At 26.6% G+C, this 17400-nt stretch overlaps 3 protein-coding genes across 3 annotated transcripts in view; 2 read left to right on the forward strand and 1 right to left on the reverse strand.

The window, feature by feature from the left end:
- Positions 1–4094: 4094 nt before the first annotated feature.
- On the reverse strand, positions 4095–7031 carry Rnf146 (Ring finger protein 146). The gene is made up of 4 exons (XM_011503286.1): positions 6702–7031; positions 6198–6473; positions 4807–5127; positions 4095–4488 (listed from the first exon to the last, which is right to left on the reverse strand). Exons 1-4 carry the CDS (start codon positions 6940–6942, stop codon positions 4187–4189), a joined length of 1140 nt encoding a protein of 379 aa, XP_011501588.1. The 5' UTR covers positions 6943–7031; the 3' UTR covers positions 4095–4186.
- An 857-nt stretch (positions 7032–7888) lies between these two features.
- Positions 7889–11608, forward strand: Alg9 (alpha-1,2-mannosyltransferase Alg9). Its single transcript, XM_011503287.1, has 13 exons — positions 7889–7958; positions 8104–8202; positions 8334–8481; positions 8622–8827; positions 8904–9017; positions 9107–9217; positions 9301–9583; positions 9672–9788; positions 9920–10136; positions 10445–10586; positions 10834–10963; positions 11037–11167; positions 11438–11608. The coding sequence occupies exons 2-13, from the start codon at positions 8123–8125 to the stop codon at positions 11568–11570; spliced, it is 1812 nt and encodes a 603-aa protein (XP_011501589.1). The 5' UTR covers positions 7889–7958; positions 8104–8122; the 3' UTR covers positions 11571–11608.
- A 4277-nt stretch (positions 11609–15885) lies between these two features.
- Positions 15886–17400, forward strand: part of jbug (filamin-type immunoglobulin domains fbug) — a 46158-nt gene continuing 44643 nt past the window's right edge. Inside the window, exon 1 of the mRNA XM_011503288.1 lies at positions 15886–16350. Coding sequence (XP_011501590.1) covers positions 15966–16350 — 385 coding nt within the window. The 5' untranslated portion in view covers positions 15886–15965. The remainder of the gene's footprint in view (positions 16351–17400) is intronic.

A 17400-nucleotide genomic window follows, 5' to 3' on the forward strand; every position in this document is an offset into this window, starting at 1 on the left:
ACAAAATTCTCTTTTATACAATTGAAAATTTTTAATTTACACATTACATTAATAAGTAAACAATATCAAGCGTCAAAATACAATAAAAAGTAATAATACAATAAAAGTAGTTCTAATCTTTCTCGAATTAATGAAATAACATTATATTTTTCATGCATATGACGGCAAATATCTCGATCACAAAACTTATCACAATTTATTAAGCACCTGTAACCCTACATCATCACACTACGGCAAACTCCGTATGAAATAAATGACAATTACAACGAAATTAACAAAATATGTATGAAATAATATAATATTAAAATTACAGTTTACGATTATCGCTTCATATTTTATTATTAATCACAATTTGCTATTTTCCAAACATATTCAAAACCACGTTTTTAAACTAACGCCGGCTACTTCGGACCAAATACGAATTAAAAAGGAAAAAAAGAATTTAAGCGGGAAGAGACGTAGCGCGCATGTCTCAGCAATCGTATGTACAATTTAAATGTATTACTGCAATTATGAGGTTAGGTTAGAGTCAGAAATAGCTGGAGCAACCAGCACGTGATAATAAAAATAGTATTTGAGGCAAATAAGCGTGTAAGTGAATATTAAACGGTGTGGGGAACGAATGAATAAACATGCGAGTTGTAAGGGAAAAACGTAGTATAGAATTGTATATTGACTTCATTTTCCGTACATACGAAATCTTTAATTTAACGATTATTAATAATTTTATTCAAGCCAAATTATACGGATAATCCGATTTTTTATAATTAATTTATAATTAATTCATAATTAATTCATAATATAATACGAATTTATTAATGATCTGTAATAATTATAAAATCGAAAATAGAAATAAATATTATTTATTCAACTTAAATTAATTCCGATGTTTTACATTGAATTCCCATCGATATTGAATATACCAATCCTCTATATTACTTCCTCCCACTTTCTCTTAATTTTTCTTCTTTCTCGCGTACAATAATTTAAGAACAATTAATTACTTCTTTAAAAACATTTACCTTTCACTTTGCATCGACATAGCTTTAAGACTAGAGGTGATATAAAAAATATTCCGACCTTCAATTCGTCATCTGCTACAACTGTATCGAAGATTTAATTTTAATGACATAATTAACTCATTACTTTTTAAAAGTATTTAAATTCATTCGATTATCTACTTGTTAGTTCATTTATTGTAGTACAGCTAATTAATTGTAGTGTGTAGTACATTTTATCATAGATATATTTTTCAAAGAAGCATAGAGCATCGCAGTTGCATAGATTAATTATAAGTTATCTGTAATTCTTAAGAAAATAATATGAAATCAAATTAAAATTGACATTAATTTCAAAAGGCTAAGAGCAAAAGTATAGTAACTACATTCTTAATTAAAGTAATATTTAGTTCGAGTTCTTTTTTTTTTTTATTTTTTGAGAAGGTAAGTAATGAAAAGATTGTTCTTTTTCTTTGTTAAAAAATAAGGCGATATTTATTTTTATATACATTAGAACAACTTTCTCAAATTTAAAAACCATTCTATGTATAAAAATGCTAGAACCTATTACATAATTGGCAGCATTAATCATTAGAGTATAATCAATGTCGCTTCGATCACTTTTATATTTTCCGACCTTAAATAACAGAGCTTAAAGCCCGATCGCACTGACAATACAAATGTGCGCTTTTATTGAACATTAAAATGTTCTACGTGATAATTTAGAATACAATATTCATTCGTCTTTCATAAATCAAATACTTTTTTTTACAGAAAATTATTCATTTATTTCCCAAACAATTACTATGGTATGCGATAAGCGCTAACCGTAATCATTATTATTTTTACGTATAATACTTAACTGATTTTGTAATTAAAAAAAAAAAAAAAAAAAAAAAAAAAACAAAATTTTAAAAAAAAAAACAACAGATTTTAAAAGATCAAAGTCAAGTAACTATATTATAACTATATCTTGTCATTATTATATATATTTATATATATATATATATATATATATATATATTTTTTTTTTTATTAAATTCTGTAAAATATAAAGTAGTATTATTTACAGTACTATATACTTATAAAATTAATTGCGTTACTTGAATAAGCGTTAAAAAAATTCCTTACAAAGTTTTTTCTTTACATTTTCAACAATGTGTAATATAAGACGAAAAAGATTCTTTAATAACAATAAATAATATAAATGTTATAAATAAAAATGTAAAAGTGTATTTAGAAAACAAATTATACTTTTGAACAATATTTTAAAAGCTATTTTTAATGAAAAATTATGCATTACAATAATATACGCGTTTTTTTAATATTTTAACATTTCAAAAATATATATACAAAATACTAGCATTAAATTCTTAAAATACGGATCACTAATATTGAATATAATATATGATATATTAGAAATAATTGTACTATTAATTATTTTATGTATTATTTTTTTTTTTTGTTTCTTTATAAAAATGAAATGATAATTTGGATCGCAGATTAATTTACATGCACGAGTACGTGTTTATTTACTATAAAAGTGAAAAATTGCGCAATACTGTAAGGTTCGCGAAGAACATATTCAAGAGATTTCTTGAATACAAGAAGTTTCTTGTAATGGAAAGTTCATTCAATTACGAAATAAAGACATTAAATTAAATTGTATAGAAAAAGCTATTTTATCGATACCTCATTTCTTAAACAGTTATAAATAATATACATAAAATAATTATTATTATATAAAATGCAACATTTAGAATGATCATTTCAAATAAAACTTATTTTGATACAGCTAATCTTAACAGTTATTATTGAAAATAGAAAATTTTATGAGAATACATTCACTACATTTATTTTTACTATTATGCTACTGTATTTATCATTAAGAAAATAGTTTTCTATAACTTTTGTTTTAAATAAATAATAAAAAAAATTAATTCACAAATTTTTACATATTATTTTGTTGAGTATATGCTTAAAAAGTTAATAAATATTAAATTTTTGTGTATTAAAATAAATATGTCACTCTTATTTGTCAATAATTTGAGACATGAATATGTCGAATCTCTATTTAAATATAAATCCTAACACTACATGATATATTATAAGTCAATATATCAGACTATCAATATATAATACGAGTTCGTATAAATTTTTGAAGAAACCTTTACTTTAATCGCAATGAAACCCAAGGTTAATTACCTAAATAATTACGATAGATATGAATTATGTAGTGTGAAATGTAAATTTTATTAGACATAAGTTTTTAAATAAAATTACTATGATTAGTCATAATATGAAAGAATACTTTTAATTTAAATTATAAACAGCTTTCAAAATATTTTTTTTTTTTTACCAATATAATAAAACCAGGCTATTTCAAAAATGGATACCGAACTCGTAAAATATAATATCCACAATAAATTATCAAAAGAAGAAATTTACTATCCTGACGATAACCGAAGGTATTCATAATGCATATTATTGTATTCATTTGTAAAGTTATAATTTGATTTTTGTAAAAAGGCTATTTTTATAAAGTTATAAAATAATGAGATTCTCTTAAATCGCATGGAAAATATTTATTAAAAAAAAAAAAAATAGTTCAGCTTAAAAATATTTATTTTAAGAGAGCAATATAAATTTTATCTATACTCTCCAACTATGACAAATTTAATAATAAGTGTTTTATTTCAATTGAAAATCAAAACTCTTTTTTAGTTAATTAGTGATATTGTTACGCCAAATTTCAAATGAATATTTAAACAATTTAATTAATTTATTAAAAATAAATATTAAATAAATTTATTACAATACACTTTTTTTCTTCCAATGTGTCCTATTTAAGCTCTTATTGGAATTCTATCCAAGCATAAATTTCTTAATTATTTCCTTATTAAATTATGCGTTCTTCAGTTACTTATAAACATAATTTAAAAAAATAATTTACCAAAAATACAATAAATAAAATTATTATAATAATAAAGCACTGCTGAAATAGCTTTACTTTGTAAAAAATGTACATCATGAAATAATAATCATTAAAAAAATATATAATAAAGATTGAAATTTATAATTACAATACCAGTAATGATTATCTATTTTTTTTCATTTTTCAATTTGATATTCATCTTGTTTTTGACTTAGTTACTATTATGCATTAGATAAATTACATGCTAAAATTCTCACATATGCTCATCATCCGATAAATATGTGTTAGTTGGTGTTTGCTGTAGCCATGGTAATAGAGATTGGTCGGCAAACGAGCCATCATCGATGATATCCTGCGCATCTTGTTGATTATTTGATGAAAAATTTTCCCTCGATACTAAAGAACGCATTTGTTCCAAAACTTGATGTAATGAATCAGATCTTTGATGATCCAGTAGTCTTGTAGCAGCTGAGGGTGTCGCGTCTCCACTCGCTGTACCTTCTGCTGGCGTTTGAGGTGTATTACTAGGTGGTATTGGAGTATTAGTTCCATCGCCTAATATTTAAAAAAACAAACAATATATTTTTTAAATATTTCTTTACAAGAATAAGGATTCATAATTATATATTCATAATTACACAGATATATATATATATATATATATATATATATATATATATATATATATATATATATGTATGTATACATTTAAAAATTCAAATGTTTATCAATACTTTTTATTACTTTAATAATTTATTCATATAGAAATATTATTGTTAAAGTAATTTTTACATAACATGGTAGTTTATACATTTCGTTAATTTCAAGTTAATTTTTTGGGCTAAAATTGTAAAAATATTTGTTTAATTATACCTATATTATCACTTGACGGACTTCCAGATCTCTCGGATCCTCGAATTTCTCTAGTTATATGTTGCTGTTGCTGTTGCTGATCTTCTTGTTCTCGCAGTGGCGCATTGTTTAATCTTAAACCTGCAACGCCTTTCTTTGGTACATTATAAAGATCTCGTTTAATATGTCTTCTCCTAGAGTGATCGTTACGCCGCAGCTGTAACATTGAACCAAAATCAGCTATATACAAGAAACCAGCAATAAGAAGTTCACACGAGCGTTTTCCTTGTTTGTAAGCCGTTTCTAATTCTAAACTTGTCCTTGGATCATACTGCCACCAACCTGTATAATAAAAAGATTATAATAATGCAATATTTTTCTTCTTTTCACTTGTTTATAAATAAAGTTCTTCGAATTTTTCATCTAATTAAATAAACTTTTGCAATAAATGATAAAGATTGGTAGTAAAAGTAATTATTGGATCTTTAAAATGATGCAGATGAATTAGCGAATTAAGAATACAAATTCTATAGTTTGGGGTGATTTTATTTAATTTACATTTCTCAATGATCTTTTAATATTAACAAAATTTTAATAATAATAACAGATGACAACTATCTAATGCCTGTAATTACTTTATAAGGACCATTACTATCATCTTCTTATATTCATTATTTACAGTTTGGTTGATATTTCTGAAGCAACAAGTTTGTTGAATATCAATAACATATAGCGTTCCACAAATATTAACTTAACATCGAATCTGATCTATTTCATAAACTGATTGTAAAACTCGATTAATCCCAATGATAATTTTTATCAAACTATAAATGTTATATATTATAAGAATTATAATATTATTGTATTATTTGTATTATTAGAATTTTGTATTATTCTATGGAATATCGAAATGATCAAATGCAAAATTATAGAGAGAAAAAAAATAATAAAAATAATGCTATACAATGCTAATAATTTTTACAAATTTAATAATGCCTTTAAATCTATTTACATAAGCTTATATTAGTAAATACACCTAAAGTCAGATAGAGACGATCGAACGTAATATCTTTATAATAACATTTATTAGATCTTCATTAATAGCCACTACAAGATAAATGATTGATTAATAAAATATAACTTTATTCTAATACAAAAAATATAATTTAATAAATACAATAGTTTTATCAAAAACAAAAATTAAGTTAAAAACTTTGATTTTAAAAATCTATCGAATCTATACCAAATCCTAAAAATAATTATTATTCATTTTTACACAATTTGCTTAACATTACACATATAAAAAATACATTAAATTGGATAAATGTTTAATCGATAGGACATATATTTAAAATGGAAAATATATAAAATATACCTAATAAAATAATAACATTGAATATTTAGACTATTACCATTTCTTCCTTCATAAAACCATTGATACTCCTCGTGTGAAGAATCATCTGTCTCAGCAATAGCTTCTTTTTGTTCAACTTGATCAATTAACTCAACTAATTGTGGTCGTTCTAAAAAGTCTGCTGGAATTTCCTGTCGACACATTGGACATCGTTTACTTTGATTTGCAACTCCTTTCACGCATAAATAACAAAAAACATGAGTACATGGAAGACGAGCGGGATGAACACAGATTTGTAGACATACGGCACATTCTGGTACACTAGAGACCGTACCTGGAAATAGTTAAAAATAATATATAGAAAATGCTATGACCACAATAATTTATCAACACAATAAGTCTCTAAAAAAAATAACAAAGACAATAAATATATAAAGATTATATAAATATAAGAAATATATAAAGATTAATAATAATATTAATATTAATATTAAGACATGTATAAAAAATAGAATGTGGTTATGTATAATGAATTTGGAAAAAATTATTGTAAAAATAATACCATCTTGGTTTTCTATTTGTTTATCCGATTCTCGAAAATGCGTATTATTACTACAACTGCTAACAGATTTGCAACAATCGATTTGAGCCTGAGCCATTATTAATGATAAATTAAAGCCACGGCATTGTTGAACTTTTCGTTGACATATCACGAAAACACAAATTACTAGCTGTTTCACTTTACGGAGCACAGCTACTAAAATCCGTATTGTAAACAAAATAAATAGAAATTGAAGTTTCATGAATATTATCTGATTATTACTTCAAGGCTCAATAGGTTTCCGACATGAGTCAGTCATGCGCACAATAATTTGATCTCCATTGGTTTACTCTTTAGCGCGCAATACAACATTCAACACAACTTTATTCACTTAAATGTACAGAGCTGTACTGCATGTTGTCACGATTACAACATTTTTGTACAATATTCCATGTAATAGCAAAATATTTAAGAAAAATTTCATATTCCGAATATTGAATTTCATGTGTAATTTATTCTGAATTTCTTTTTTACTTTATGAAATTAACACTTAACTGGCATTGAATTTTGAAATATTAGGCTCCTTATAGTTTTATCCCTAATATGTTTAATTTATATTTTATTCGTTTCGTATCAAAGTTTGGCTTTTATCTTTCTTGATTATGATCCGAATGAATTTCATTTTCTATATTAAATATTTATTTACAGAAAGAGTCAAACTAAAAGGAATATAAATTAGATGCAAAACTACTATAAATTGCATATAAATATCTTTATGGATAATATTTTATTATATATTCGTGTTCTTGAGACAGATAATAATTTAATAAATAATTTATAAATAACTATATTTTTACGTATGGAAATTTTACTTCCCATTGGCCTAAATGAAGAAATTATTGATAAAAAAAAAAAAAAAAAAAAAAAAAAAAAAAAAAAAAAAAAAAAAAAAAAAAATACAACATAATTTTAAGATAGTTTTAGTAAGATAATTTTAATTTTAATTTAATTGACTCGAGTACTTTTAATTTCAGCTCTTCAATTAAAATTTGTATTTCTTATGATTTTTAAAACGCTGATCTAACTGTCGATAACTAATATACCTAATAGTTTTCTAAATCTAATTTATCAATGTTAAAAATAGATGCAATAGTAATAAAAATTTGAATATTTTTTAGTACCCTTAGATAGGTGAAAAAAGTCTTGACGGTCACGTACTAATACTTTTTATAAACTGTTGTCTTATTTGACATTTCGTTAGCTGATTGATAAATGCCAGTATGATTGTTTTCCTATTTTCTGATAACTATAATTTAACGTTTAGACAAAGACTATAAAAATATCGAGTCTATTATATATAATCGATTTAATTAGATTTAATGATTATTTTATACTTTCTTATGCTATTTACTATTTCTTACAGTGCATAAATAACAAGTCACATGGCACCTAAACCGCGTCAACGTAATGTAGTTCTTTTAAAAAAAGATTCTAAACGTAACAATGGGAAAAAACAGCAGAAGTAAGTTTTAAAAATTCCTATTCAAATTAAAATGTTCTCAATAATGAATATTAGTAATGTATTTTTTAAAGTAAACATTTTTTAAAGTCATTATTAGTCGCCTATTTATCTATTAAATCATTATTATTTAGATTTGAAGATGTTGCTGTAGTAGACAATGTTAGGCTTCTTTATCTTGACGGAGACTCTGCTTTTAAATTATTATTATTAGCTAGATTTTGCTCTGCAATTTGGAGTCATATAACAGACTGCGATGAAACATTTAATTTTTGGGAACCGGTAATTACAACAACTTTACTTTAGTATTTTATGTACATGCATGAAACATAAGCATACACATGCGTGTAAGAAATTTATTGAATATAAAAATTAATAATAATACTGTAATTATTAAAAGGATTTGATTAATTTTTTTTCAGAGTCATTTTCTGCTCTATAGAAGTGGTCAACAAACTTGGGAATATAGTCCGGAATTTGCGTTGCGATCTTATACATACTTGTTATTGCACATGGTACCCGCTAAGATATATTGTTATTTATTAGAACCAAATCCAATTCACGTGTTTTACTTTGTACGCTGTTTGCTTTCAGTAGGTTGTGCTCTAGCAGAGGTTTATTTTTATAAGTTAGTTCAATTATATCACAGTATAAAATATATAAAAGCGACTGATAATAAAATATTGCCTTTATATTGCATCTAGGAATGTTTCTCACGAATTTGGTATACATATTGCAAGACTGACGCTAGCTTTCCTCATACTTAGTACTGGAATGTTTATTTCTAGTACTGCATTTTTACCCTCATCGTTTTCAATGTAAGCTTTGTCATATATTTAAAAGCTCATATTTTTTATACAAAACAGATTATAATGTGAAATTTAATTAATTATTTTAATAACCTTAGGTATTTAAGTACAGTTGGAATAGCTGCTTGGTATGGGCGTAAATATGAATTTGCTATCTTTGCAACAGCGATTTCTTCTTTACTTGGCTGGCCATTTGCAGCATTACTTGGGTAAGAGAAATTTTAGGCTATAGTGAATTAATTTAGAAACTTCTATAAGTTTTAAAAATTAATTTTATACTCCTATTTCATAGTGTACCTATTGCCGTCGAAATGCTGTTTCATAGAAAAGATTGGCTCAAGTTTTTCAAATGGGTCGCCATATCAGGAATCGTTATTCTGATACCAATGATTTGTATAGATTCAATGTACTATGGAAAATTAGTTATTGCACCATTAAATATTCTTATGTACAATATTTTTTCTTCTCAAGGACCAAACCTTTATGGAACCGAACCTTTTAGTTTCTACATAGTAAATGGATTTTTGAACTTTAATTTTATATTTATAGGCTCCCTACTTACACCCCTATTTTTAGTAAGTTCTTTGCAATCAAATTCAACAATTTATAAAAATAATGGAAATGCGTGGAAAAATATTTACAAATATTTGTCATGATTTTTAGTTTTTGAATTGGAGTTTTGTTCCAGCTAAACCCAGACGTTCCTTGTGCTTACCTTATTGGTATTCTCTAGCTCCTTTATATTTATGGATATGTGTTTTCTTTTTTCAACCACATAAGGTTAGTGATACATATGATGAAACAGAAACAAGTAAATGCTGTGAAATTAATTAAATGACATACAATGTAAATAAGGCTTATGAGGATAATTAAAAATAAAATTTTGACATCAAATTACATTATGTTTTTAGGAAGAACGTTTTCTATTTCCCGTATATCCTCTTATATGCTTGAACGGAGCTATAACTGTCGATGTGATTCAAAAATTATACTTTTTAATTAAAACTAAAATTTGGAATTATAAACCACTTTCAAAGCATTACTTACTGAATACAACTCATATCATGGTTTCTGTTATTGTTATATGTGGATTTTTTGGATTGTCTAGAATTTTCACCTTATATAAAGGTAATTATAATTACCAAGGCAAGTGTTTGGTGGAATAAAAGGCAACATATATTATTTAAAAAATGTATGTTCATCACACTATTTATATTTAATATAGTCATTCGATTTTATAATATAATTTCGAGAAAGTGTAATAAAAAATTTTTCAAACGCGATAAATACTTTTTTGTAATTTAACAATGATAAAAAGTACAATATCTATAAATATTAAATTTTTATCTAAATACAGTAATGCCTGAATATGCATGGGAGAGATATATGATAGGTATCTTACATTATTTTGTTAAATCGGTTTTAATTAATATCAGGTTACCACGCACCTATTGAAGTCATGACAGAGGCAAATAAATTAGGTATTAGTGGTAAAATACCAACAGATATTAATATAAATTTTTGCATTGGAAAAGAATGGCACAGATTTCCAAACAGCTTTTTCTTTCCCTCAAACAAGTAAGTACTAAACTTTGTATTGCATATATTATTTTATTTGTTACAAAGGCTATACTTATAAAAATATTTCTTAGTGTTAATTTAATTTCATACAAATTTTTATTCCTTAATTTGACAAATAATTATAATTTAAACGATATTTTATTATATGTTATGATATTATTTTAGTGCTTAAGTGATTGAACTCTCATTGTTTTTATCAATGTTAACTATTAATGTAATTAACTATTAATGTTATTATTTTTAGTTGGAAATTGAAATATCTGAAGTCAGAATTTAAAGGACAATTGCCTCAAGAATTTTCACATCAAGAAAATGCTACTAGTATAATACCATCAAATTTTAATTTTATGAATGCAGAAGAACCCTCGCGATATGTACGTTATCAAAGTTATTTAGCAATTTTTTCTCTTATTTCAAATTTAATCATAATATTTGAACATTTTTTAGTTCGATATCGAAAAGTGTCATTTTATATTAGATTTAGATATTGGTAGGCAAACAATACTTGAGCCAAATTATTCACGTCAACCTAATCGTTTTACTATATTAAAGTCTTCAAAATATTTGGATGCATCTAAGTAAGTATTTTAAGTAATGAATGATATAAAATATTTTTATAATAATTAAATAATTAAGAAATATATTGTCTAGTTTTGTTTTTAAAGTTCAAATTTTTATAATAATAAAACATAAACAAAAAAAAAAACAAAAAAACAGAGATACTTGCAATTTTTTCTTGTTATTAATTTATAATAATTATATATAAAAATATGTCATACTGATTGATGTTTTCAATGTTCATAATCATTATCGCGATATTTAATATGTTATATTTTTAATACTTTTAGCTCACATCCATTATTTCGGGCCTTTTACTTTCCTTTTGCATCGAGCAAATTTTGCTCCTATGGATCCTATAATTTATTACAAAGTACAAAATATAAACTATCACCAATTGAACATAAACCATCCATGAGTTAAACCTTAATTTTATTTGTAATATTTAATGTTTTGTAAAAATTTTAATGAATTTATTGGGCAATTCTAATAAAAATTTACATCGATGTACAATATGTTAAATATTTTAAGTTCGTAGATCAAAATTTAAGCTGGATAGTTTCTTTAGAATATTTCAAATTTAAAATATTGTTTATCGTATTATTTCTATGTTTATACACATTTTATACAACATTTTAATTTGTTACTAAATATTAGTTATTTATATTAATATAAATAAGAAATCAAAATTAATAAACATTTCGGAATGTATATATATATATATATATATATATTTTATCTATTGCTTGAATGTTTTAAAATTAAAAATCCATTTAGTTCCTATAAAAATTATATATAAATATATTTAAAAGTATTTTACAACTATTCGGTTCCATTTCCTAATTAAACAAGTTTTTCTTATTTTAATAAGACATTTATTGAAAAAATTAAATCAAATATGTACTCGTAATATTCAGTTATATTTAATGTTATTATTCCTCTAAGTAATTTTTATTAATAATGCTATTATTGTCGTTAAATAGGAAAATATGGATACAAAAATTTAGAATTCATTAGTTATAAATTTTTCTGTTATGAAAAATGGTTTTATCAATTGTTTTAGAACATTTTTTTGTTGTAATATATTTTATAATAACTGTATATATTTTAGAAAAAAAAAATTGTATATTTTCCTTAAGAGATCGGTACAATGGATATATTTGTAAAATATGGTTGCTCAATATGCTCTACTATATTAATTAAAAGATTATTTATATGAATTGGATATTATTACAATTTAAAAACTAATAATATGACGATCTTTCAAATATTTAATTCTAATTTTTTGTTAAATATTAAATTATTACATTTGTGACTTTCAATAATATTTTCTTAGAAATATTTTAAATATGAAATGTAATAACGATTCGTAGATATTTAATGTGTTTAAAAATTAATGTTCTTACGAAATCATTGTATTTGTTAGTCTGTGTAAAAGTTTATAATATTGCACGTATTTTTACTTTGTTTAAATTTCTTGATAATTATTTCGAAAATGAACTGCATAATTACAGACAAAAATATTTGAAATTTTACTTCATGGTTTTTATCATTTTTCGTGTAAATTCTTATTCATTCTTTTTTTTTCTTTCTAATTAATAATGCTAATTAATGCAGCAGTCAATATATAAAACAAAATATTTGTAGAAGATATATGTGCCAGTATGTGTGCTTTAATGTGTACATAAAATAAATTTACTAAATTTATTTAATTAAATTATACGGATTTAATGTTAAATATCATTTATCAAACTTTTAGAAGCATTGTTTAAAATAATATTATATAAATATTATATAAATAGATTTTAGTTTCAGAATATTATAAGGTGAATAATGTAAATTATCCTAGTAATAACAAATTTACATTCGATTATAATAATATTATTAATTAGTTTATAAGTATCACCATAAACATCTAAATATGATGTGACGTAATATTAGGAATATAACCGAGGATTATTTACGCTAAGTGCATTTGAAGTCTGTGCTTATGAATATAATGATTTAAGTTGTTAATTTGTATATTGATGAATGTAAATAATTAGATGTATATGAAAATCGTAATTAAAATCGTATATTAAAATATGAGAACAAAGATGAACATTTTTTAAATGATAAATATCTACTTTGTAATTATAAAAAAATTTTGTACTTTTGGCGTATAATACAATATCTTTTTTATATTTATTGGAGAAAAAATACTATAAAATGTTATTAAAAAAAAAAAAAAAAAAAATAAGTATTTAAATTAAATTGAAATTCAAAGAGAAATTAAAAATATGCGAGTAAAAACTACATTTAGAATAAATACCAACAAAATATCGATTATTGAATTCACTATTTTGTATTCGCATGTGTATTATAGTCAAGTTCGAGTTTCAGAATCGCATTATGCAATTATACATTATCAAATTATAAAATATACTAATATCCAATTTCGTGATGAAACATTTAAACAATCAGAAAGTAAGGATTGTGCAAAATATATTAGCATTTGTATTATTGAACTAGTCAAAAAATGCATTGAGAAGTATATACTGTAAAATATATTAAAAATGCACTTTGTCTATATTAAGTATTAGCGGATATGTTAATGGGATAATCAGATTTGTCATTTGCCAATTTTAAGCTTCAGAATTTATAAAATTGTGCATTATCCTTGCTCTGAATAGTAAAAATTTGCTAATTAAAAATTCAGGATAATACTTACTACTTGTAAATTTAGTGAAAAAAAAAAAAAAATAAATAAAATAGAATAAAAAAAGAGAAAAAATGACAAGTCTATTATTTATTCATTCTATACAAGTATGAATGACGAGTTATGAGCTGTGAAGAGTAACATATTTATAGAATACAAGTTGCGAAATTGAATTGTGTCATTTTTTGCATTTAAGATCAGTAATCATTGTATTTAAACTATCCTTATAAATTAAGACTAATAATAAACTATTATTATTATTATTATTATTATTATTATTACATTCATATTTATTGTCTTTTTTCGTTGTATAAATTGCGTTTAAAAAAATTATAAAAAAATTTAATATTATAGCTACATTAATAAGTATATTTCAGAAGAATTGTGTAATATTAAAAAGGCTCTCTCGTATAAAATAATATTTCACTATACATTTACAAAAATCTTGTTTAAAAGGTAATTTCAGAATATGCACCAATATTTAAAGTTATAAGTAAACTTTTTTCATTAAATTTATGTAGCACTAAAAAAATATTTAATTTAAAAACACACACACAATGTCAGCAATTGTATACTTTTAATAAAACCAATAAAAATATTAAATAACATTCATATTAATTTAAATACTTCATATTTCATGTAGATAAAATTAATTTATGCAAAGATAACGTAATAATAACATTTTCTCATTGTATTTTCTTATTTAACATCAATACAATAAATTTAAATAAAACTGAAAAGTTTGTAAAATATAGAAAAGTGAAAGGAGTTATCTTAAATTAATAAATAATTTTTTACTTTTTATTTATTTTAAAAATATTCCTATAATTATTAGAATAAAATAAATAACGCTTCAATCATTTATGTAATTTGAATTATAGTTACATAAAGATATTTTAAAATATTAAAAATATATATGTAAATACAAATATACGTGCATCTATCTGCTTATATACATTTGAATGAGAGAGAGAGAGAGGGGGGGGGAGAGAACGATATAGAGTAGAGTACCTCTTTTAATAAATTTTTTTTTATTTTTCATTCTAATAAAAAGTTCGCTACATATTATTAATTATTTTCTTTTTATATGATTTTTAAATAAAAAATTCTTGAATAGAAATTAATATTAAAACATGGTAAAAGTGATATATATTATTCTTTATCATAAACTAATGGGTCCATACGTGGATACAATTCATTCACTGCGGCTGCACATTCCGCAAACAATTTCGTGGAAGAAATTTGAAATTTTGAAAAAACAAATTCTCGATAATAACTAATCGTTAATCGGCAATGTTGGATGGGAATCGGTAGTGGTTAAATATAGGAAACCGATCGAATAAAAGAAACGGTATTACGTATGTAGCCTCACAGCCTCATATAATATTCTAGTCGAGTAATAATGAATGTTGCGCTAATGACAGAACGTTAGGTTATAAGCGCTAATCGCAAGTCAAAGTCAAAATATCGTTGGATAGCCTAGGTGTGGGTGAGTTGACGGGAGGGGGAGGGGGGGGGCGGGCGAGTGTGCGCACATACACGGATTTGTTGGGACGTAGGTAATAATGGAACTGGACTCGACGTTGAAAATTCGTGCGTAGCGTTCGGAGACATTCGGAGAGAGAGAGAGAGAGAGAGAGAGAGAGAGAGAGAGAGAGTGAGAGAGAGTGAGAGAGAGAGTGAGAAAGGTAAAGGGAGAAGATAAGGCGGAGACAAATGAGAATGAGAAGGAGAATGGATGAGAGCGTAGATGAATTGAATACTGCGGAGAGCCGCTGTTGTTGTTGGTAAAGGAAAGGGCGCGGGGGCGTCGCGGCGCTAGTGGGCGCACCTCGGCGCACCTCGAGGCTCCAGACGTTCACCGGCGACGGTCCCGACGCAGTAGCGAGGAGTCGCGCAGAGGCGCGCGATGTCTCGGTGATATCGGAGTGCCGTTGGAGCCGCGCCACGCAGTCGTCGTAGCGCGCAGGCGCTAGACACTTGTTGCGTCTCGAGCGACCTGCGGCAGGTGCGCGCCACCGGGGGGAGGGGATTTTGGGGAATGCGCGCGGAGGTGGAGGCGATCAACTTTGGCTGGTGTTACTGCTACCGTCGCTCGTCTTATATGGTGCGCTAGCAAAATGCAGGAGAAGGGCCAGGGTAAGGAGCAGCTGGAGCCGGCGGAGCTCGTGGGCCTGGTAGCGCGATCTGCAGAGGGTACAGCTGCCAAGGGCATGCCTATTAAGGGCCACGAGGATCTCTGGGTGGATATCCAGGCTAACACCTTCCGTAACTGGGTGAACGAGCACCTGAAGCAATCGGAGCGCGGCCGCGATTGCGGACCCGTCATTGACCTCGCCGATGACTTCCGGGATGGAACGCGGCTATGCGCCCTCGTCGAGATCCTGACCGGCAAACGCCTCGCCAAGTGGAATCCCCGACCCGTTAATCAGCATCACTATCTTGAGAATGTCTCGACGGCGCTCAAGGCCGTGGAGGCTGACGGCGTGAAACTCGTCAACATCGGTGAGTTGGAGCCGCCGATTTACGATTCTACTATCCTCCTTGCTACCTTGCACATATACACGCGCGCTCGCGCGCGCCCGCGCACTCTCACACACACACCCAAATTCGCCCACCTACCTGCCCGCGCGTAGGCGCGCGCGAGCGCGCGCACGAATACACAATTATTCATGCGCTTGCAAGCGTGTCGCAAAGACGCCTCGTTTGCTCATTATTGTTCCCGTCGTCTGCGAGGAATTTTAGTTAGAGCCATTCTAAGTCTTCTGTCTCCTGCTTCCTTCCGGCAATTCTTTGTCAATTGTCAGCGACTACTGACACTCGGCTCACGTACTCACGTCACCATACAATATACATGCGATGAAAATAAAAAACAAACGCCTATTGGGTAATGGGTAGTTATCGACTTATTAATTTGCGTTAGTAAGGGAAAGGAAGCGTTCTCCCTTCGTTAGATAATTTATATATTAGATAGTAAGCGACAATTATAAAGGACAATTTTAAAAACGACCACGACCATCTCCTACTTCCACCTCTGAACTTTGTCGGAAAATAACATCGGCACGTCATTTTTCACTTAAGTTTCACTTTTACCTCTGAACTTAGGATCACTTTCACCGCCTTTCCACCTTTTATTGCCCGGTACAAAACTATTTAGTCCCACGATACTTTTCGTGTACTCTGGATTGTATAGTTACTTTGTTTTTGGTTTTTTTTTCTCGTCCTTTAACTTCTCTTTGAGAATTTAATTTTTATTATCATTGTCATGGTCGTTTGTGTCTATATATACTTTTACAAAATCTTCATGTACCATTGTCTACATTTTTTGCTACATTTTTCACGAAATATTTTCATTGCAAATCATCAAAATTACATGTCGACGATGTGAATTTAAAGATAGAATTTATCGTACATAGTAAAATGGCTATTAATTATGGTAGTAAAATGCTTTCTTAAAAAAGACATTTTAAAATTTTATCGTATAAGGCATCATAAAATATTATCGAATTTTACCTCTAAAAAAGACATATAAAATGTTTAACATTATGATTGAGA

This window comes from Ceratosolen solmsi, unplaced genomic scaffold (genome assembly GCF_000503995.2).
Source record: "Ceratosolen solmsi marchali unplaced genomic scaffold, CerSol_1.0 scaffold63, whole genome shotgun sequence".
Classification (NCBI taxonomy): domain Eukaryota; kingdom Metazoa; phylum Arthropoda; class Insecta; order Hymenoptera; family Agaonidae; genus Ceratosolen; species Ceratosolen solmsi.